Genomic DNA, 23,970 nt, shown 5'->3' with positions numbered 1-23,970 from the left:
TTAATATACTTATCAAATGTGACTAGAGCACAAATAAATAATAAAGGTGATCTTCTGTCTTTATCTTATATAATGTCAATTATAATATCAATTTAGATACTTTATTTTCTGGAATAATTATTCAGTTTTTAAAGATTTAATCAGTTCTTACAAACATCATAGAGTATACTGACAAAATTTCACACTTTTTATATATTTCTGTTTTCAAATAATTATCAGATCAAGTACTTTCAATTAAAAGTCTTTGTTTAATACTCAGACTAATTACTATGATCAAATTTTGTCTTGATTACATTTTGTCAATACATTTAAAATTATTTGAGATAGCAATAACTTTCATTCTGAATTACAATTTTGTTTTTTAATAGTTTTATAGTAAATTTGAATTGCCTTTATTAAAAAATTCTGAAAATTCTTCATTTAAATTTCTGCTGTTAAAATATAAATTTCTTTTATGTAATAAAATATTTTTAAAAATTTTTTTTATATTTTCTTATTCAATAAAAGTAAGAAAAATTGTTTTAGCATACTTACTTCCTCAATTTCTTTCATTGGTAAATCTAATAAAATATTTTTTGATGTTCTGTAATAAATAATAAAATTACTATAGTAAATAAACTCAAATTAAGTTTTATTTTTCTATACAAAAATATCAGGAAAATATGTCAAGATTTCAATATACAAATTAAAAATACAGTAGAGCATCGATTATCTGACTCAATTGGGGACTGGGGTTGGTCAGATAACTGAAAAAACGGATAACCGAAAAATATGAAAAAATACATTATTAGTATAGAATATTAGTATATCTCATGTAATTAGTATATCGCTATTAACCTACTTCGCGTTGAATTTTCATCGATGTTAAGCCTAACAAAAATTTTTTTTAAATAATAATCATCACTATTGTATTGTTAAAAATTAAAAAATTAAGCATCGTTTAAACACTGGCTCCCTTTCATGGTCGAACCATGTTGCTAGCTAAAACACGTAAAAATACTATTAAAGTAGCCAAGACATAGCAAATATTGTAGCGCCACATCACTAGCAGACATTTGAATTTGCCGACTAGAACGGTCGGTTAACCGATGTGACGGTTAATCGGAGGTCGGATAATCAATGCTCTACTGTATTACTTAATCATTTGTAAAAATAACTTAGAAAATTTTTTATTTAATTTTTCTTAAACAGAATGAAAGTATGGTTAACAATAAATTTTCTAACTTTTTGATATTCATTGTAGAACATTTACATGGTGCTATTCTATTTATTTTTTCTCCATCTATCATCTATATATATTTTTTTGTTAGAGAATGACGAGAAAAATGTTATGTATATAGTTTAAAAAATTATTAAATAATAACTCCAATAACTCCTCTAAGTATATTAAAATACTCCTCTCCAACCAATAAACATAAACTAATTGTGACTAATATTTATGCACTTAAATAAATATCAGTTTTAGTAATGATTACTATTGAACAACTAAAAATCAAATAAATATAAAATTTTCTCATAAATAATATAAAACTAAATTTTTGAAAAATTACACTGGTTCAGGAGCAGATGTTGGAGGTGTTGACTGATTAGATAAAATAGACATCAAACCATGAGTATATGAGAAAAATAATGGAATTCCATCACAAGTACCTAAATATCCATAAATTACATATAAACAAATATAATTTCTATCATTGTAGAATATTTTGTTATAAAATTTCATTTAATAAATTTGATAGATGTATACAAATATTATCAAAGTGAACAGATTTAATAGTAACAATTACACATAAAAGAAAAATTCACAATAAAAACTATAAAGTTCAAAACACAAAGAATAACCTTTTCAAATATTTTGATCAATGGACAAATGTTTTCAGGTAACTTTATAGTTCAACATCAGGTCTACTCACAACATAAACATAAATTTCTAACATTCTACTTTGAAACATCATAGCATTCCATAACACTTTTTATAAATTTAAAATGTCCAGTATTCATGTTTCTGCACATTTAAAATTTCAGATTTTATAAAAATTAAAAATTGTATAAATTATATTCAAACATCTTATTAATTTTCTAAGTTAATATATAAAAGTATTGAATGCCTGTACATTCTAAATTTCAAATTTGTAAAAAGCATTACAGAATGCTATGGGCTCTCTTTGAAACTAAAACAGTTAAACAACACCACAGCATACTTTTTAGGCATAAATATATAGTTCAACGAGGGTCATATCAAAACTGAAATATATTACAAATCTGGATACCAGCTTTAAATCATCACGGCAGACTCCATTGATCTACATATTCATAAATATCACTATCTAAACATCTTATGTGCATAGACGGTGACAAAATAAGATAATAAATTTCTATAAATTTATTTAACATCAATTTAAATTTGTAAATATTTATACTAAAAAAGTGGAACATGAATTTGAATTTCATCATCATTCCAAATTTTGAAATATAACTGTTGTCTTCAAATGACTCAAAGCATACCTATCATTATGTTGGAAACATTTGTCTTCATTAAAATGAAATCCTGCTAATGTTAAAACAAGGTTTATTGGTGTGCTGACTTAAAAAACAATCTATGTTAGTCTTGCCTATGTCGACTACAACTTTATCAAGTGTGTAACCCGAGCCTTGTGAATCATTAAAGTGTGAAAGATTGTGAATGGAAACTGTCAACAAAAATAATCACAGTCACTATCTTTCCATAAAGATAGGGAAAAAGCATCTTCATATAGACAGGGATTAATATACTTATCAAATGTGACTAGAGCACAAATAAATAATAAAGGTGATCTTCTGTCTTTATCTTATATAATGTCAATTATAATATCAANTATATATATACATATATATATATATTGTATATTATTATTATAATGTAATATAGATACCATACTATGACAAAGACTTTCTTAAATTATATGTTGTTATTTTAAAGACTGGATCTAATTTTTGATTGTTTTCTCTTTCAATTTATCCCTGTGATCAAAAAGTATCAAAAATGGTTCAATAAAACACAAGATTTGAATTTATTCATCAAAATTTATTTCATCCTCTTCAAAGTAATCCCCTCTTACTGCAATGCACTTATGCCAATATTTTTCCAATTCTCTAAACATGCTCTAAAGTTATTTTCGTGAAATCACTTTGGGACGCAGCAAATTTTGTCTTATGGCATCAACTGACTGAAAATAGTCACCATAAAGTGAAAATTTTAGATGAGGAAACAAGAAAAAGTCACACAGTGCCATATTTGATGAATACAGAGCTTACAGAACCATCTTTGTTGAATTTTTGGCCAAAACTTCACGAACAAGAGCATTGTGAGCACGTGCATTATCATAATGAAAAATCCATGAGTTTTCTCATTTTCTATGAACTGCTTCAGGCAAATGATGCAAAATGTTCAAATAATATTCTTTGTTGACAGTATCTTGACCAGTCTTGACAGTTCTTTGGCCAGTCGGAAGGAATTTGTGATTCAAACACTGTGACAATCAAAGAAAACTGTCAGCACGATCTTGATTTTTGACCAACCCTGACATGATCTTTTTGGTCTTGCTTCACCTTTTGAACGCCATTCACTCAACTGTGAGCCTTTTGGTGTCAAAAGCTTACATCCATGTTTTGTCATTAGTAATGATGCATTTTAGGAAGAATTCACCTTGAGAAAGCCTTTCCTCATCCAAGTTGTTGCTTTTGGAAAAAATTCAACTTTTTCAGGGTGACTCGAGAAGTGGCATGCCACAAGCCCAAATGATCTTTTAAAATTACTTGACAAGATCCAAATGATACTGAAACCTGTTCAATAATGCCCCTAATTGTTAAACAAGAATCACTGAGCACCAAATCTCTGATCTGAGCAATGTATTCTTCGTCAGCTGAAGTAGATGGTCTACCAGAGTGTGGTTCATCTTTGATATGTTCGCTGCCTTCCTCAAACATCTTGTACCATTTGAAACTCTTATTTTTGATAGACTATTATCACCAAAAACTTTTTGCAACATTTTCAACATTTTTGTAGTAGTAATTCTATTAAATAACACCATGAAAACTGCAAAATATACCAGCAAATATAATTTAATATAAATACAATGTAGTAATTCTGTTGCAAAAACAAAATTTTATACACATTCTTTGCTCAATTACAAAAAAAATGTGTATTAATTTGCTTTTCTTTACAAGCAAAACAAGCATTTATTTGTGAAATAAAACAGATGATGATATATGAATTGCTGCTGGATTTGACATCCATATGTCATCATCAATCAATGAAAGTTGTATCAAACAATGAAAAAATGACGACAGCACCCTCCTGCATGCAAGCAGTTTAAATAAATCATTCCCAATACTTTTTGATCACAGTAGAATATTTTAAAACAATTTTAAACACTTCAATAATTTTATATAATTTTTAAAGTTGATGTTGGCTATAGTTTAAGTAAATACAAATAAAGAAAGTTATTTTGTGAATTTAGTTATATGAAAATGTTATAAAATCAGATAATAGCATTCTGATGGAACTATAGATATTTTAACAAGCTTAATTGGAATTTTCTCCATTTAGGTGAGCTGATAATACATGGAATACAAAAATTTTTTATGTTTATTTACATGGAATACATTAAAAANAAAGGTTTTGAAAGATATTAAATATTTAATAATAAAATAAAAATTTTTGTTTAACTTAAATTATGCAATTCCATAAACTAAATTCCCATAACTTCCCCATATAAAATCCACAGAAAATTAATAAACAAAAATAAAAATGCTATGTAATCCACATCACATGCTTCACACCTCTAAATTTACCATTGAAAACATGTCAACTCATAAGCAGTTTAAAAAAATTAGTCTCCCCCAATTCCATTTTTATTTTCTCATTCCTTTTATTTCCATTAATAATTCATTGTAGATGTAGTTATAAAATATGTAAGTCTCCTAAACTGTTTTAAGCATTGAAAATACAGGCTGGACAAATGTATCACTGTAAAAAGTGTGATAATTTGTTATAATTACTATGTATGAACAAGATAATAAGAATCGATAGTATAGGAAAACATTTGCACAAAAGAGTTGGTAAAAAAGGTCAAATAGAATATGTGTTTCATGGTTATCTAATTCAACATACAGCATCTCAGACAAAAGTATAAGGTCAATACTATAATACACATCCTTGGGATTCATCAAATAACAATAGGGAAATCAAGAAAGAATTTTTACACAACTCTAGCATTAACCAGGTTAATTTAACATCAATTATCACTCAGTACAGGAGCAAACAGATAGCAACAAACATGCCAAAAGATAAAGAACTGTCTAAGTTCAAAAGAGGACAAATTGTGAAAAGGAAACAATATGGAAAAATGGAAACACAAATTGCTGCTGCTACAGGACATTTAAAGATTGTTGTGAACACTTTCCTACAAAATTCAGCCATATATGGAACAAGAAAACAGTGAGGAAGACCACCAGTGTTAAGCAACCATCAGAAAAACCAAGCAACACTTCTTGCGCATTATGACAAATGATTTTCTTTGAAAATAGTGGCATGTTTGAATCTTCAAAGTCTTAGATTTCAACAAAATATCCTCCTTTAACTGCAGTCCACAAAAAAGCATGTGAAAAGTATCCTCCTTTAACTGCAGTCCACAAAAAAGCATGTGTGTCATTTGCTCTTAAACATCTAACCTTTGATGAAAAATAGAATGACATTGTCTTCTCAGACAAAAAGTTTAACTTAGATGGATCAGATGACTTCAGGAATTACTGGCATCATACCCATGACAACAAGCAATATTTCTCAAGCATCAAATTGGAGGTGGATCAGTGATGATCTGGGGTGCATTTACTGCCAATGGTGCTCTATCAATTGTAATGATAAGTATATGAATGACTTCTTCATTGCTTAACGATTATGCTTACAGAACATTTGTTATTACAAGCACCACTATGTACATCTGGCAAATAGATTTTTCAGCAGGATAACACTCCATAACATCAATCCATGAGCAACAATGAGTGGTTTTTGGCAAATACCATTACTGTTCTAAATTGCCAGACTTAAATCCCATAGAAAACCTTTTTGTTCCTCCCATTGATGATGTCTATTAACATGTTTATGTTAACGGTCATCATTAATTCAACAAAAAAAAAAAGGAAGTAACAAATGCTACACAAAATTCATAAGAGAACTTGGATAAGTTTTTTAAAAACACTCACAATGTCCACAATAAACAGATTGTTACAAGTGCTACATAAGAAAAGTGCAGTAATAATTTCTAAGGTCTCAATCAATATTTTGTGAGGAAATTTGGTAAATTCCTGTTTTGACCTTATGATTTTGTCCACGATGTTATTTGTTAATTTGAATAAAAGATCACAATACAAACCTTATACTTTTTTTACCTTAAAATACTTTAAAATAATTATTTTAAATTGATTTTTATAGATGAAATTTAAGTATAAATTTTTTTACATATTAAAATTTAATGCAGAGTTTAATACTAAAATGAAAATAATTATAATAATTATTATTATGTGGTGTTTTTGGAATATATAGCCATGTAGGATATACCTACTTGGTGTATATATTGATACCTAGTGCTATGCTGGACCGAAGTCAAGGCATAACTACAGGAAAATGTTTTGTTTCCATGTCATTTCATACATATTTGTGTTTAAGAATTTCCTGATAATGTGATATGTGTTTAATATGGCAACCTTCTGTAGTGTGATGTATGTGCTTTTGTGAAGCCCTAATGTTTCAAGATTTTTACGTAATGTTTGTGCAAGAAAGGACTAGGGACACAATACATACTTAATCTATTCTCAACAGATACTTTATTTTATGGTCAAGTTCTAAGTATTTATTAAATTTTTCAATGTATGTATTTTGTATCTAGTATAGCTATGTCTATGGTGTATGTGATTTTGTTTTCTTTGTCAAAGAATGTGATATCTGTTTTGATAAATTGCTTTATCTGTGAATATGGCATGGTTATAATACATTTTGTGTGTGTTGTTTTCTATGACTGTTTGAAGAATGTATTTGTACTATGGTTCCTGAGTGCATGGAAGTTTGTGTTGCAGGGAAGCTTTTAATGTATTATATTTGCTATTTCATTATGTTGATTTTTATAATCTGTTTAAGTTAAAAGCATATAATTATTATTATTATCTGTGTAAATTAAAATAATTTTATTACCATCAGGAATAGATTCTGCCCAACGTGGATCAGAAGCTGGATAATCATCAATAAATTCTTCACTCATTGTAATCACAGCTGTATCTAAAACAGAAGTGGATTCAGAAAAATCTACAGATGACTGCATAACTAAATTATTTATAATTTCTTGGCTTTTGACCTAAAAATGAAAAATAAGCCATTATATTAATTTCAAGACATGTATTTTGTAATAAAAACTGTTTTCATACATTTCAATACAAACAGAACAATAATAACATATTAAACATAATGAATTTAATAGTTCTTACCAAAGTTATTACACTAATATTTAACTTAAAAAAAACTGTCTTATGATGTTATAAATATCAAAAATAAAAATAAATAAATAAGAATAAATATCAAAGAAGAAAACAACTTAAAGTTTTTAATTAAAATATATATACTGCTAGTATTTTCAATAATACATTATCATCTTCATCGACTGCTTGAAACACATGATCTCAAATGTTGCAATCTTTAAATTCAAAATTATATAGGATGTTTTACAAACAAAATTGTGTAAGATATAATAAAAACACATTACATTTTTAAATTTAAAAGCACATTCACATTTTTCATATGTAAAATTGTTTTAATTAAAAATTAAAATAAGAAAGCAATAATATTTCAATGGATACTACTGTACTTAAAATACATATAGAAAGCTTTTCAGAAAATACTATTTGGTTTGAGAATATTAATGCTAATAACAATTATTTAAGCACTTAATAAGTAATATCCATTTAAAACTACAAGCCAACCATTGCTGTATGTCAATGAGCTAGAAATCGGGCTGTTGTTTGTGATATCCAATGTTCCATTTAAATATTATTGCTTTCATATTTTAATTTATAGCTATAACAATTGTTTATCTAAAAAATCAAATATGATTTTAAATTTAAAGATGTAATATTCAAGAACCAAGCATCTGATTTGAATATTATTTTCTTGTTTGATATTTATTCTTATTTATTTATTCTTGTTCTTGATTTTTATAACACCATATGACAGTTTTTTGTTAAACAGTACTTTATATTTGGTGTGCCATTATAGTCTAACTTCATTATATTATATATGTCTCTATTATGTACTATTATATTTGAGAAAGGTCCTATGTAAAAAGTTTAAAACTATTGCTTCAAAATAACTTTTCACAGGTATAAAAACTTATTTAAATAAAATTAAAAAATAATATAAACTACTTTTTACTTCTAAATTGCTTTTGAAAATGCATTTTAAAATCCTAATGTAAACAAAAGTACAATTACTTTTAACATAAAACTATTTAAAAATCTATATGACATATTGATTTTATTTACTACAATATTACAGATTTTATTAAAGCAATGATATAGTTTGAATAAGCAATTCAAGTTCTAGTTACTGAAACATCTTTTGAGACTAACAAATAAAAAATGATTAAAAACATTAAAAATAAATAAATCTTTAAGATGTACATAATTTTCTACCATATGCAATTTTTAAAAATAAACATATAATTTTATATTATTACAGAAGATAAATACATTTTATCAAGTTATTATTTCTAAAAACTTACTACTCCATCTTTATAAAACAGCATTAAAGCACGTTTCAACAGAACAATATGATTATTCTTCCCTCCTTGCAATTCTGCCTGAAAAATAATTTTCCATAAATCAATAATAAAAATTAAAATAATTTATTATTTTAGCCTTGTACAGGTGCTCCCCTACTTACAAACAGGTTAGGTCCCCAAGGTTTTGTTCTAAGTCAAAAACTAACATAGAAAGTACATTTGTACAGAGAATAACAATTAGTATTTGATCCTTCAATGTATTTAATGTTTATTGCTTATTTACCTGCTTGCTACTTCTTAGTATCAGCAGTTTCAAATATGGGCTTTTGTCATCTAATGTACTTAGTTTAGTTTCCACAGTAAAAGAGTGGCATTTCTTGCATTTATTTTCATTGCTAGATTTACTATTACATTTTGGATGCATTTTTGAAGAACTAATCATAAAAATTCATAAAAATTGCCCAAAAGAGTGAGAAATGCCATTATTCCAAAGTTACCAACTTTGACACCGCCTCATGAGCAGCAAATGAATCAGAACTTGCACAAAAATGAAAAATGACTATATTCAATAGAAATAATCTCACATTATTTATTACTGGTCAAAGACTGACTTCCATACCACTGCACGAGCAACAACAGAATTTCACAATCTGTGCAAAATGTAAATTTTAGACGTACAGTAAAATTGTTCTTAACTCTGAAAGTTCATAAGTTGAATATTCATAAGTAGAGGAGCACTTATATAAGTAAAATTAGTATACAAATTTAATGTTAAAATTCCAAAAACTTTTTTAGTTAACAATATATTATTAAAAAGTAAAATATTGTACTTTTTGAAATATTAAAAATATCCATAAATTACATATAAACAAATATAATTTCTATCATTGTAGAATATTTTGTTATAAAATTTCATTTAATAAATTTGATAGATGTATACAAATATTATCAAAGTGAACAGATTTAATAGTAACAATTACACATAAAAGAAAAATTCACAATAAAAACTATAAAGTTCAAAACACAAAGAATAACCTTTTCAAATATTTTGATCAATGGACAAATGTTTTCAGGTAACTTTATAGTTCAACATCAGGTCTACTCACAACATAAACATAAATTTCTAACATTCTACTTTGAAACATCATAGCATTCCATAACACTTTTTATAAATTTAAAATGTCCAGTATTCATGTTTCTGCACATTTAAAATTTCAGATTTTATAAAAATTAAAAATTGTATAAATTATATTCAAACATCTTATTAATTTTCTAAGTTAATATATAAAAGTATTGAATGCCTGTACATTCTAAATTTCAAATTTGTAAAAAGCATTACAGAATGCTATGGGCTCTCTTTGAAACTAAAACAGTTAAACAACACCACAGCATACTTTTTAGGCATAAATATATAGTTCAACGAGGGTCATATCAAAACTGAAATATATTACAAATCTGGATACCAGCTTTAAATCATCACGGCAGACTCCATTGATCTACATATTCATAAATATCACTATCTAAACATCTTATGTGCATAGACGGTGACAAAATAAGATAATAAATTTCTATAAATTTATTTAACATCAATTTAAATTTGTAAATATTTATACTAAAAAAGTGGAACATGAATTTGAATTTCATCATCATTCCAAATTTTGAAATATAACTGTTGTCTTCAAATGACTCAAAGCATACCTATCATTATGTTGGAAACATTTGTCTTCATTAAAATGAAATCCTGCTAATGTTAAAACAAGGTTTATTGGTGTGCTGACTTAAAAAACAATCTATGTTAGTCTTGCCTATGTCGACTACAACTTTATCAAGTGTGTAACCCGAGCCTTGTGAATCATTAAAGTGTGAAAGATTGTGAATGGAAACTGTCAACAAAAATAATCACAGTCACTATCTTTCCATAAAGATAGGGAAAAAGCATCTTCATATAGACAGGGATTAATATACTTATCAAATGTGACTAGAGCACAAATAAATAATAAAGGTGATCTTCTGTCTTTATCTTATATAATGTCAATTATAATATCAATTTAGATACTTTATTTTCTGGAATAATTATTCAGTTTTTAAAGATTTAATCAGTTCTTACAAACATCATAGAGTATACTGACAAAATTTCACACTTTTTATATATTTCTGTTTTCAAATAATTATCAGATCAAGTACTTTCAATTAAAAGTCTTTGTTTAATACTCAGACTAATTACTATGATCAAATTTTGTCTTGATTACATTTTGTCAATACATTTAAAATTATTTGAGATAGCAATAACTTTCATTCTGAATTACAATTTTGTTTTTTAATAGTTTTATAGTAAATTTGAATTGCCTTTATTAAAAAATTCTGAAAATTCTTCATTTAAATTTCTGCTGTTAAAATATAAATTTCTTTTATGTAATAAAATATTTTTAAAAATTTTTTTTATATTTTCTTATTCAATAAAAGTAAGAAAAATTGTTTTAGCATACTTACTTCCTCAATTTCTTTCATTGGTAAATCTAATAAAATATTTTTTGATGTTCTGTAATAAATAATAAAATTACTATAGTAAATAAACTCAAATTAAGTTTTATTTTTCTATACAAAAATATCAGGAAAATATGTCAAGATTTCAATATACAAATTAAAAATACAGTAGAGCATCGATTATCTGACTCAATTGGGGACTGGGGTTGGTCAGATAACTGAAAAAACGGATAACCGAAAAATATGAAAAAATACATTATTAGTATAGAATATTAGTATATCTCATGTAATTAGTATATCGCTATTAACCTACTTCGCGTTGAATTTTCATCGATGTTAAGCCTAACAAAAATTTTTTTTAAATAATAATCATCACTATTGTATTGTTAAAAATTAAAAAATTAAGCATCGTTTAAACACTGGCTCCCTTTCATGGTCGAACCATGTTGCTAGCTAAAACACGTAAAAATACTATTAAAGTAGCCAAGACATAGCAAATATTGTAGCGCCACATCACTAGCAGACATTTGAATTTGCCGACTAGAACGGTCGGTTAACCGATGTGACGGTTAATCGGAGGTCGGATAATCAATGCTCTACTGTATTACTTAATCATTTGTAAAAATAACTTAGAAAATTTTTTATTTAATTTTTCTTAAACAGAATGAAAGTATGGTTAACAATAAATTTTCTAACTTTTTGATATTCATTGTAGAACATTTACATGGTGCTATTCTATTTATTTTTTCTCCATCTATCATCTATATATATTTTTTTGTTAGAGAATGACGAGAAAAATGTTATGTATATAGTTTAAAAAATTATTAAATAATAACTCCAATAACTCCTCTAAGTATATTAAAATACTCCTCTCCAACCAATAAACATAAACTAATTGTGACTAATATTTATGCACTTAAATAAATATCAGTTTTAGTAATGATTACTATTGAACAACTAAAAATCAAATAAATATAAAATTTTCTCATAAATAATATAAAACTAAATTTTTGAAAAATTACACTGGTTCAGGAGCAGATGTTGGAGGTGTTGACTGATTAGATAAAATAGACATCAAACCATGAGTATATGAGAAAAATAATGGAATTCCATCACAAGTACCTAGTAAAAAATAAATTAATAAATATTAAAAATTATATAAATTTAACAGAAATTTGTATTCTTATTTTTCCTCCATGTTTTATGTTTCTTTGCGAACAATTTATAACACTTTTAAAAATAATATTAATATGTAAATAATATCAGAAAAGTTTAATGACAATAGCAAAGTTTTGAAAAAAATTTTTAAATCTAAAATAATGAACAATTCTGGGGATGTAACAGCTCAAAGGGATAAATCTATTAGTTAAACAGTGTAGCTAATAAACCAAGAAAATATCTTTGTTATTAAATAAAAGGTTAAAATTTTTGGAATGTTTGTCATTCTATCACCAGACCATTGCAGTTGTTATGAATATTCAAATTGCAAATTCTAAATCAGTAATTTCATTTAAACACAGAGAACACATACAATAGGTGATGCAGATCCAAAATTCCAGTTATATTGAGACAGTATGTTTAAAAAATGAAATGTAATTTAAATAAGTCCATATTTACTTCATATACTGTATATGTTCTGTACACACTAATGGAATAACTGGTTTAGAATGCTGCAATTTAAAGTTCATTAAATTACACTGATCTAATGATGAAATGATAAACATTCCAAAAATGTTAATCCTTCATTTCATAAATAAAAACAATTTCTGGCTTCTTGAAAACCTGAATATTTGTTTAACTAATCAATGAAGAAAAAATTTAAAATAATAAAATATCTTTTAAAATATATTTAAAATTGACCTTTCATATTCTACAGATATCTAAACCTTGATTGAATAAAATTTGTGTTATAGAACATAAAATATTTTCAATTTTTCTGGTGATACAGCTAATGTTCTTTTTCAATTAAATCATACATAAAAAACTTACACACAAACTGAAACTGTATATTAATCAAAACACTAATTAGCATTTAAGTATTAGTGTATTGATCAATTAAATCATTTCTTATTTATATAAAAAGTCTGCTTCTATTCAAATATTTCATATCAGACAGTGAATCAGTGAGACTAATTTCATATGTACAGATTACTAATATTTAAAATAAAAATGTGATTGTTTCAATAAATTTCATGTTTTTCCATCTTAAACATAAATTATTTTTTTACATACATATTAAAAAATTTATTGACAAGATGTAATATATATATATATACATATATATATAGGGAAGCTTTTAATGTATTATATTTGCTATTTCATTATGTTGATTTTTATAATCTGTTTAAGTTAAAAGCATATAATTATTATTATTATCTGTGTAAATTAAAATAATTTTATTACCATCAGGAATAGATTCTGCCCAACGTGGATCAGAAGCTGGATAATCATCAATAAATTCTTCACTCATTGTAATCACAGCTGTATCTAAAACAGAAGTGGATTCAGANTATATATATACATATATATATATATTGTATATTATTATTATAATGTAATATAGATACCATACTATGACAAAGACTTTCTTAAATTATATGTTGTTATTTTAAAGACTGGATCTAATTTTTGATTGTTTTCTCTTTCAATTTATCCCTGTGATCAAAAAGTATCAAAAATGGTTCAATAAAACACAAGATTTGAATTTATTCATCAAAATTTATTTCATCCTCTTCAAAGTAATCCCCTCTTACTGCAATGCACTTATGCCAATATTTTTCCAATTCTCTAAACATGCTCTAAAGTTATTTTCGTGAAATCACTTTGGGACGCAGCAAATTTTGTCTTATGGCATCAACTGACTGAAAATAGTCACCATAAAGTGAAAATTTTAGATGAGGAAACAAGAAAAAGTCACACAGTGCCATATTTGATGAATACAGAGCTTACAGAACCATCTTTGTTGAATTTTTGGCCAAAACTTCACGAACAAGAGCATTGTGAGCACGTGCATTATCATAATGAAAAATCCATGAGTTTTCTCATTTTCTATGAACTGCTTCAGGCAAATGATGCAAAATGTTCAAATAATATTCTTTGTTGACAGTATCTTGACCAGTCTTGACAGTTCTTTGGCCAGTCGGAAGGAATTTGTGATTCAAACACTGTGACAATCAAAGAAAACTGTCAGCACGATCTTGATTTTTGACCAACCCTGACATGATCTTTTTGGTCTTGCTTCACCTTTTGAACGCCATTCACTCAACTGTGAGCCTTTTGGTGTCAAAAGCTTACATCCATGTTTTGTCATTAGTAATGATGCATTTTAGGAAGAATTCACCTTGAGAAAGCCTTTCCTCATCCAAGTTGTTGCTTTTGGAAAAAATTCAACTTTTTCAGGGTGACTCGAGAAGTGGCATGCCACAAGCCCAAATGATCTTTTAAAATTACTTGACAAGATCCAAATGATACTGAAACCTGTTCAATAATGCCCCTAATTGTTAAACAAGAATCACTGAGCACCAAATCTCTGATCTGAGCAATGTATTCTTCGTCAGCTGAAGTAGATGGTCTACCAGAGTGTGGTTCATCTTTGATATGTTCGCTGCCTTCCTCAAACATCTTGTACCATTTGAAACTCTTATTTTTGATAGACTATTATCACCAAAAACTTTTTGCAACATTTTCAACATTTTTGTAGTAGTAATTCTATTAAATAACACCATGAAAACTGCAAAATATACCAGCAAATATAATTTAATATAAATACAATGTAGTAATTCTGTTGCAAAAACAAAATTTTATACACATTCTTTGCTCAATTACAAAAAAAATGTGTATTAATTTGCTTTTCTTTACAAGCAAAACAAGCATTTATTTGTGAAATAAAACAGATGATGATATATGAATTGCTGCTGGATTTGACATCCATATGTCATCATCAATCAATGAAAGTTGTATCAAACAATGAAAAAATGACGACAGCACCCTCCTGCATGCAAGCAGTTTAAATAAATCATTCCCAATACTTTTTGATCACAGTAGAATATTTTAAAACAATTTTAAACACTTCAATAATTTTATATAATTTTTAAAGTTGATGTTGGCTATAGTTTAAGTAAATACAAATAAAGAAAGTTATTTTGTGAATTTAGTTATATGAAAATGTTATAAAATCAGATAATAGCATTCTGATGGAACTATAGATATTTTAACAAGCTTAATTGGAATTTTCTCCATTTAGGTGAGCTGATAATACATGGAATACAAAAATTTTTTATGTTTATTTACATGGAATACATTAAAAAAGTTTAAAAACAATTTTTAATAATAATAAGTTAAATTATTGTTAAATAAAAAATTATACATTCTCCAATTTTCTCTTTGAGAATATAAAATTCTACAGAAAATTTCCCTCTTTCCCCAGTTGACTCAAAGTTCCAATTTTGGGGAAAATCCCCAATCTGGAAACTCTGTCTTCAGCACATCAAATTTAATTTGCCATAAAAAAGAAGCAGACTAGATCTTAACGCGTTCAAATGCTTCTTTTTGTAAATAAAAATCTGCAGTTGGTAAAAATTAGAACAATCATTGATTAATCCATTATAGTAAGATAAAAGTAGTAAAAAAATAATAATGTAAAAGTCAATGTTTTATTTCTTAGAATTTAATAAATTATTTTTCTTTTTACTTTAAGTTTTACTTTATTAATTACTTTATTAATATATATGGTAATTAATTTTAATCAATCCATTGAAATAACAAAAAATACATACTACAAAAAACTCATTGAATCAAAAATGTTAGACTTTGAGGACACAAAAGCTATCAGTTTCATCATAGATGCACTATCATTGGTGAAAACAGAATCAATTTCATTTTCTTCAATTGGAACTCATATTTTTTTACTGCATATTGTGATTTTACACAAAAACAAACAAAATTTATCTAAAACATTTTTCCGAAAGATACTATGTACTTGTCATAAGTTATGTGCATTTGAAGTTCTACATGGCACCATACAATTCACATGTGAATATTTGTGAAACTCATTAAAAAAGGAAGAAAAACATTTAAAAAATTATTATGAAACTATTATTGTTTGAAAAATTCATTCTTTTTCTTCAAATAGTGAACTGATAGAAAAACTAGTGCCATAACATGTTAAAGCCATCGAGTTTGTACTGTATTGTCATGGATTGTCCAGAATGTTGATCTATCCGGGAAAACCATGAAATGAGTTATTTCTGTATGATAAAAACTGGCAGATCAATCTATCCAAAGAGAATGTCGCCATGCTGGTTTAAGTGAGGTTATACATCCTTTCCCAAAGAAAGTATAAAATTTATAGATGCCAGTTTTTATTATAAAATTGTGAAACTGTCAGAATTAAATCAAAAATTACAATTATATGTTTAACATTCTTAAGACCAGGGTAACGATCTGTTGCACCCCCCATTGTTATAACAATGTACTAGGGTACCGATTCGTCGTTACCCTGCGAAAAATCGATTTTAATGAAAATTTTTGGCAACAGATGCCACCACTTGACGGTAGTGTGTTGTCTACCATCTGTTTCACATATTTGTGTCCAGGTGGTGTTTTGTCGACTGAAAAATTTTTATTTAGCAATTTTTTTTTTAAGTTAAATATTTTTTCATTTATTTTATAGCATATTTACGTAATAATATTACTAAAATACGTTTATTCATGCTATAATAAGTTTATTTAGTTATAATAAGTCAATGTATGATAAATATTTAAATTGTGACCTTTAATTTTAATATTTTATAAATTTTTTTATTTTTTATTTTTTAATTTAATTAAAAATATTAGCACATCGTAAATGTATTACTACTGGTTTATATATTTATCACAATAATTTATATTATTGTTCAAAATAAAATGAATAAAGAATATTAGTTCGTAATATTCATCGATAGCAAAATAAAGGTTAGATTCCAAACAAAGGATATATTATAATCTGTGATAATTTTAAAACTAAAAATCGTACATTCATAAATGTTATATAGAATTGTACAGAACAACATTTTAAGTCGTTCTGGCTTAGTGCCAAGAACAAACTACTTAATTGGAGTATGTGAATTTTAAAAAATGTTGCAAATTTTCACAGACAGATGTCAGTTCTGATATATTATAATTTTTTTCTATTGAATTTTTTTATGGAAATGTATTTTAAAATATCGTATTTATAACTACAGATATGAATAAATGTAACGTGATTTTTGTCATATGAATATAACAATAACTTGATTTTTGGTGAATTTTTGAAATAATATAACTTGTTGACCTATATTGACCTTGGCCCTTCTAGACAATAAACGTAAACACGGGGCGTGGTAACTGCTTCTAAGAAGGTTAATTTCTGCATTTTGTCTTTTTTCTAACAACATAAAATACTCATGGACTATTGCAAGTGCTTTTTTATGTTTATTTTATTGTAAGCTGATCCAAAAAACATAAAAAATAAACATATCAAATTTCAGAAATTTACTGTAAATTATCTGAATTTACACCAATTAACATTTGCTATGTGTGAAATTTGAGAGGAAAGTGTTATTTTTAAGGTCAGAGTAGCCCAGATTGATTGACTACTGCTGCTGCTGCTGCTGCTAACATCAATAAGCCATTAATTGTTTTATTGTCCTTTAAATGCAAATTCTCTTCCTAATGTTTAAGTCCATTAAATTACAATGTTATTATTTTATTGTATGCAGATGAATGTTTTCTTTAACAGTTATTTCATAATTATTTTTGTTAGATTTGATTAATTTAATTTTTTAGTCGCAGTTTAACCACTATTCCAATAACCCCAAGGTTTCCAGCATGCTTGTCTTCTCCAGTTATATGCAGTATGCCAGTCAATTCACAAAAATATTGTTATAAAAAGATGATGTTGATCTTGATTCCATCAAATAATTATAGTTTCCTAATTATTTTTTAAAAATTTTTCTTCCTTTTTCAATTAATGTATAGATATCCAGATTCAAACTGTGCAGCAGCCACATAAAACTTCATAAATTATGATAAGTGAATCTTTAAAAAAAATGTTTTTAGATAAATTTTGCTTGCTTTTTGTGTAAAATCATAACATGCAATAAAAAATGGGAGTTTCAATTTCAGAAACTGACTCCATTTTCACTAACCTAAGCACCATTTTTGATGAAAGTGACAGCCCCATCTTGTGGTCCCCTTGAAGGCTAACATTTTCTGTTCAATGATTTTTTGTAGGATATGTATTTTTTTGAGTTATCTCAGTGGACTGATTAAAACAAACTGTCCTATATAGAAATACATAAACTATTTAAATAATAAATATTAAATAAAATTAACTAAATAAGTCATATAAGGTAATGTAATTAAGTTCACTAAGCATTCAAAATATTTGAATATTTGAGATCTGTCTAATATCCAAGTCTGATGTTTAAATTCAAGAAAAGTGTTCACCATCTCAAATTTAAAATTATAAAAGCCTTTTCAATGTTTAATCATTATCATTTATAATCACACACAACTTATAAGTTTAATTAAATTCAACACATAATGCAAAAAAACTTTAAAATCTTGGATATGATATGAGTAAATAAATTATTGTTTTATTGTTTTGTTCAATGTTTGATGAAAGCTTCATACCTGCACCTAAAATCTTATCTCCATGACTACTAAATTCAATAACATCAGATTCTTCTGTAGCAGTATCAACTAAAACGAAATAAAATTTCATTTTAAATATTTTATTCATTTATTAATCAACAAACAAACTATATTCATTTATTACTATAATTAGGATACAACTTTATTTATTATTATTAATCCTAACCATATAGACCATATATTACAGCAGTCAAACTTGTATTTATTTATATTGAAATTATCTGAAAAATTTAAATAAAAACAATAACTTTGTTTTAATATTATGTAATGCAAATACATTGGAACATGCTTTAGTCTTAAATAAGCACATGTCCTGGCAATACCTAATGGCAGAAAGTGGAAGACACCAACAAAAATTTGCTTACATCTTATATCTGCAGCATGTTAGATAATTTCACAGAAATGGTCACCTTGCAAATGTGTACTCAACATTGTAAACACGTACTTTCACACAAATGTTCATCTTGCAAATGCTATGTTATGTTACATAATGTAAGTTAAGGTGTGAATAGGTGTGATGTTAAGGCGTAAACAATTTTTCTTGGCAAATTTACCACAGAATGAAAGTGTACAAAGACATATATTTACCTAGGATTAAATCTACAAGTGAATGCAGAAATTTAAAATGTCCAATAGGATATTGTCAAAGCTCCATGGCAAGACCAGATATATTAAAGCAACATATGCCATCCACTATTTAAAAAGCTGAAAAAGTATTGCTAAAATCACTGCTAAATTAAATATAAATGTTAGTTCTACACATATCTTGTCTCAAATAAAAGCTGCAATTCAACAAAGAATATGTAGTGGATGTTAATACTACCTGACATCTGAACAAAAGGTACTTATGCTAGAGAATTCACTCTGATCCTTAGAGATCACTACTTTTTTGGACCAATGAAGAAAATATTTGGAGAAGACATTTTCAAAGTAAAGATAGCCCAAAACAAGCCACGTAAAAATGGCTCTTCAAGCAACCTAAAACCCTCTGGGATGCTATCTAGTCACTAGACATACTGGAGAAAGTGTGTTGAAATAGGAAGCAATTATGTTAAAAATTATACAAATGTATCCTGATATGAAATAAATATAATTTATAACAAANTAACACTTTTAAAAATAATATTAATATGTAAATAATATCAGAAAAGTTTAATGACAATAGCAAAGTTTTGAAAAAAATTTTTAAATCTAAAATAATGAACAATTCTGGGGATGTAACAGCTCAAAGGGATAAATCTATTAGTTAAACAGTGTAGCTAATAAACCAAGAAAATATCTTTGTTATTAAATAAAAGGTTAAAATTTTTGGAATGTTTGTCATTCTATCACCAGACCATTGCAGTTGTTATGAATATTCAAATTGCAAATTCTAAATCAGTAATTTCATTTAAACACAGAGAACACATACAATAGGTGATGCAGATCCAAAATTCCAGTTATATTGAGACAGTATGTTTAAAAAATGAAATGTAATTTAAATAAGTCCATATTTACTTCATATACTGTATATGTTCTGTACACACTAATGGAATAACTGGTTTAGAATGCTGCAATTTAAAGTTCATTAAATTACACTGATCTAATGATGAAATGATAAACATTCCAAAAATGTTAATCCTTCATTTCATAAATAAAAACAATTTCTGGCTTCTTGAAAACCTGAATATTTGTTTAACTAATCAATGAAGAAAAAATTTAAAATAATAAAATATCTTTTAAAATATATTTAAAATTGACCTTTCATATTCTACAGATATCTAAACCTTGATTGAATAAAATTTGTGTTATAGAACATAAAATATTTTCAATTTTTCTGGTGATACAGCTAATGTTCTTTTTCAATTAAATCATACATAAAAAACTTACACACAAACTGAAACTGTATATTAATCAAAACACTAATTAGCATTTAAGTATTAGTGTATTGATCAATTAAATCATTTCTTATTTATATAAAAAGTCTGCTTCTATTCAAATATTTCATATCAGACAGTGAATCAGTGAGACTAATTTCATATGTACAGATTACTAATATTTAAAATAAAAATGTGATTGTTTCAATAAATTTCATGTTTTTCCATCTTAAACATAAATTATTTTTTTACATACATATTAAAAAATTTATTGACAAGATGTAATATATATATATATACATATATATATAGGGAAGCTTTTAATGTATTATATTTGCTATTTCATTATGTTGATTTTTATAATCTGTTTAAGTTAAAAGCATATAATTATTATTATTATCTGTGTAAATTAAAATAATTTTATTACCATCAGGAATAGATTCTGCCCAACGTGGATCAGAAGCTGGATAATCATCAATAAATTCTTCACTCATTGTAATCACAGCTGTATCTAAAACAGAAGTGGATTCAGAAAAATCTACAGATGACTGCATAACTAAATTATTTATAATTTCTTGGCTTTTGACCTAAAAATGAAAAATAAGCCATTATATTAATTTCAAGACATGTATTTTGTAATAAAAACTGTTTTCATACATTTCAATACAAACAGAACAATAATAACATATTAAACATAATGAATTTAATAGTTCTTACCAAAGTTATTACACTAATATTTAACTTAAAAAAAACTGTCTTATGATGTTATAAATATCAAAAATAAAAATAAATAAATAAGAATAAATATCAAAGAAGAAAACAACTTAAAGTTTTTAATTAAAATATATATACTGCTAGTATTTTCAATAATACATTATCATCTTCATCGACTGCTTGAAACACATGATCTCAAATGTTGCAATCTTTAAATTCAAAATTATATAGGATGTTTTACAAACAAAATTGTGTAAGATATAATAAAAACACATTACATTTTTAAATTTAAAAGCACATTCACATTTTTCATATGTAAAATTGTTTTAATTAAAAATTAAAATAAGAAAGCAATAATATTTCAATGGATACTACTGTACTTAAAATACATATAGAAAGCTTTTCAGAAAATACTATTTGGTTTGAGAATATTAATGCTAATAACAATTATTTAAGCACTTAATAAGTAATATCCATTTAAAACTACAAGCCAACCATTGCTGTATGTCAATGAGCTAGAAATCGGGCTGTTGTTTGTGATATCCAATGTTCCATTTAAATATTATTGCTTTCATATTTTAATTTATAGCTATAACAATTGTTTATCTAAAAAATCAAATATGATTTTAAATTTAAAGATGTAATATTCAAGAACCAAGCATCTGATTTGAATATTATTTTCTTGTTTGATATTTATTCTTATTTATTTATTCTTGTTCTTGATTTTTATAACACCATATGACAGTTTTTTGTTAAACAGTACTTTATATTTGGTGTGCCATTATAGTCTAACTTCATTATATTATATATGTCTCTATTATGTACTATTATATTTGAGAAAGGTCCTATGTAAAAAGTTTAAAACTATTGCTTCAAAATAACTTTTCACAGGTATAAAAACTTATTTAAATAAAATTAAAAAATAATATAAACTACTTTTTACTTCTAAATTGCTTTTGAAAATGCATTTTAAAATCCTAATGTAAACAAAAGTACAATTACTTTTAACATAAAACTATTTAAAAATCTATATGACATATTGATTTTATTTACTACAATATTACAGATTTTATTAAAGCAATGATATAGTTTGAATAAGCAATTCAAGTTCTAGTTACTGAAACATCTTTTGAGACTAACAAATAAAAAATGATTAAAAACATTAAAAATAAATAAATCTTTAAGATGTACATAATTTTCTACCATATGCAATTTTTAAAAATAAACATATAATTTTATATTATTACAGAAGATAAATACATTTTATCAAGTTATTATTTCTAAAAACTTACTACTCCATCTTTATAAAACAGCATTAAAGCACGTTTCAACAGAACAATATGATTATTCTTCCCTCCTTGCAATTCTGCCTGAAAAATAATTTTCCATAAATCAATAATAAAAATTAAAATAATTTATTATTTTAGCCTTGTACAGGTGCTCCCCTACTTACAAACAGGTTAGGTCCCCAAGGTTTTGTTCTAAGTCAAAAACTAACATAGAAAGTACATTTGTACAGAGAATAACAATTAGTATTTGATCCTTCAATGTATTTAATGTTTATTGCTTATTTACCTGCTTGCTACTTCTTAGTATCAGCAGTTTCAAATATGGGCTTTTGTCATCTAATGTACTTAGTTTAGTTTCCACAGTAAAAGAGTGGCATTTCTTGCATTTATTTTCATTGCTAGATTTACTATTACATTTTGGATGCATTTTTGAAGAACTAATCATAAAAATTCATAAAAATTGCCCAAAAGAGTGAGAAATGCCATTATTCCAAAGTTACCAACTTTGACACCGCCTCATGAGCAGCAAATGAATCAGAACTTGCACAAAAATGAAAAATGACTATATTCAATAGAAATAATCTCACATTATTTATTACTGGTCAAAGACTGACTTCCATACCACTGCACGAGCAACAACAGAATTTCACAATCTGTGCAAAATGTAAATTTTAGACGTACAGTAAAATTGTTCTTAACTCTGAAAGTTCATAAGTTGAATATTCATAAGTAGAGGAGCACTTATATAAGTAAAATTAGTATACAAATTTAATGTTAAAATTCCAAAAACTTTTTTAGTTAACAATATATTATTAAAAAGTAAAATATTGTACTTTTTGAAATATTAAAAATATCCATAAATTACATATTAATTAATATATATAATTAATTAAATTAATTAATTATATTAATTAATATCCATAAATTACATATAAACAAATATAATTTCTATCATTGTAGAATATTTTGTTATAAAATTTCATTTAATAAATTTGATAGATGTATACAAATATTATCAAAGTGAACAGATTTAATAGTAACAATTACACATAAAAGAAAAATTCACAATAAAAACTATAAAGTTCAAAACACAAAGAATAACCTTTTCAAATATTTTGATCAATGGACAAATGTTTTCAGGTAACT

At 25.9% G+C, this 23,970-nt stretch overlaps 2 protein-coding genes across 2 annotated transcripts in view; both read right to left on the bottom strand.

Annotated features, from left to right (window-relative positions):
• The window catches only part of LOC111639691 (nuclear pore complex protein Nup133-like), a gene marked incomplete at its 5' end in the record, with an annotated part of 90,776 nt that overhangs the window by 39,242 nt on the left and 27,564 nt on the right, over positions 1 to 23,970 (bottom strand). Inside the window, 8 exons of the mRNA XM_023385611.1 lie at positions 535 to 583; positions 1,551 to 1,650; positions 3,774 to 3,999; positions 7,191 to 7,388; positions 8,808 to 8,885; positions 11,298 to 11,346; positions 12,314 to 12,413; positions 18,945 to 19,013. Of these exons, the coding sequence (XP_023241379.1) occupies positions 535 to 583; positions 1,551 to 1,650; positions 3,774 to 3,999; positions 7,191 to 7,388; positions 8,808 to 8,885; positions 11,298 to 11,346; positions 12,314 to 12,413; positions 18,945 to 19,013 (869 nt within the window). The remainder of the gene's footprint in view (positions 1 to 534; positions 584 to 1,550; positions 1,651 to 3,773; positions 4,000 to 7,190; positions 7,389 to 8,807; positions 8,886 to 11,297; positions 11,347 to 12,313; positions 12,414 to 18,944; positions 19,014 to 23,970) is intronic.
• LOC111639690 (nuclear pore complex protein Nup133-like) lies at positions 21,182 to 22,966 on the bottom strand. Its single transcript, XM_023385610.1, has 2 exons — positions 22,828 to 22,966; positions 21,182 to 21,408 (listed from the first exon to the last, which is right to left on the bottom strand). The coding sequence occupies exons 1-2, from the start codon at positions 22,849 to 22,851 to the stop codon at positions 21,190 to 21,192; spliced, it is 243 nt and encodes an 80-aa protein (XP_023241378.1). The 5' UTR covers positions 22,852 to 22,966; the 3' UTR covers positions 21,182 to 21,189.

The sequence above is a fragment of the Centruroides sculpturatus genome, unplaced genomic scaffold (assembly GCF_000671375.1).
Source record: "Centruroides sculpturatus isolate CEXI.00-Female unplaced genomic scaffold, Cexi_2.0 scaffold1360, whole genome shotgun sequence".
Classification (NCBI taxonomy): Eukaryota; Metazoa; Arthropoda; class Arachnida; order Scorpiones; family Buthidae; genus Centruroides; species Centruroides sculpturatus.
This window is presented reverse-complemented; position numbering and strand designations above follow the sequence as displayed.

Bases quoted from the DNA above. Each gene is read 5' to 3' on its own strand.
- LOC111639690 (XM_023385610.1), bottom strand. From the start codon at position 22,851: ATGCTGTTTTATAAAGATGGAGTA. The intron at 21,409-22,827 runs GTAAGTTTTTAG...TTTCATTTTTAG, and splicing joins TGTTTTATAAAGATGGAGTA to GTCAAAAGCCAAGAAATTAT.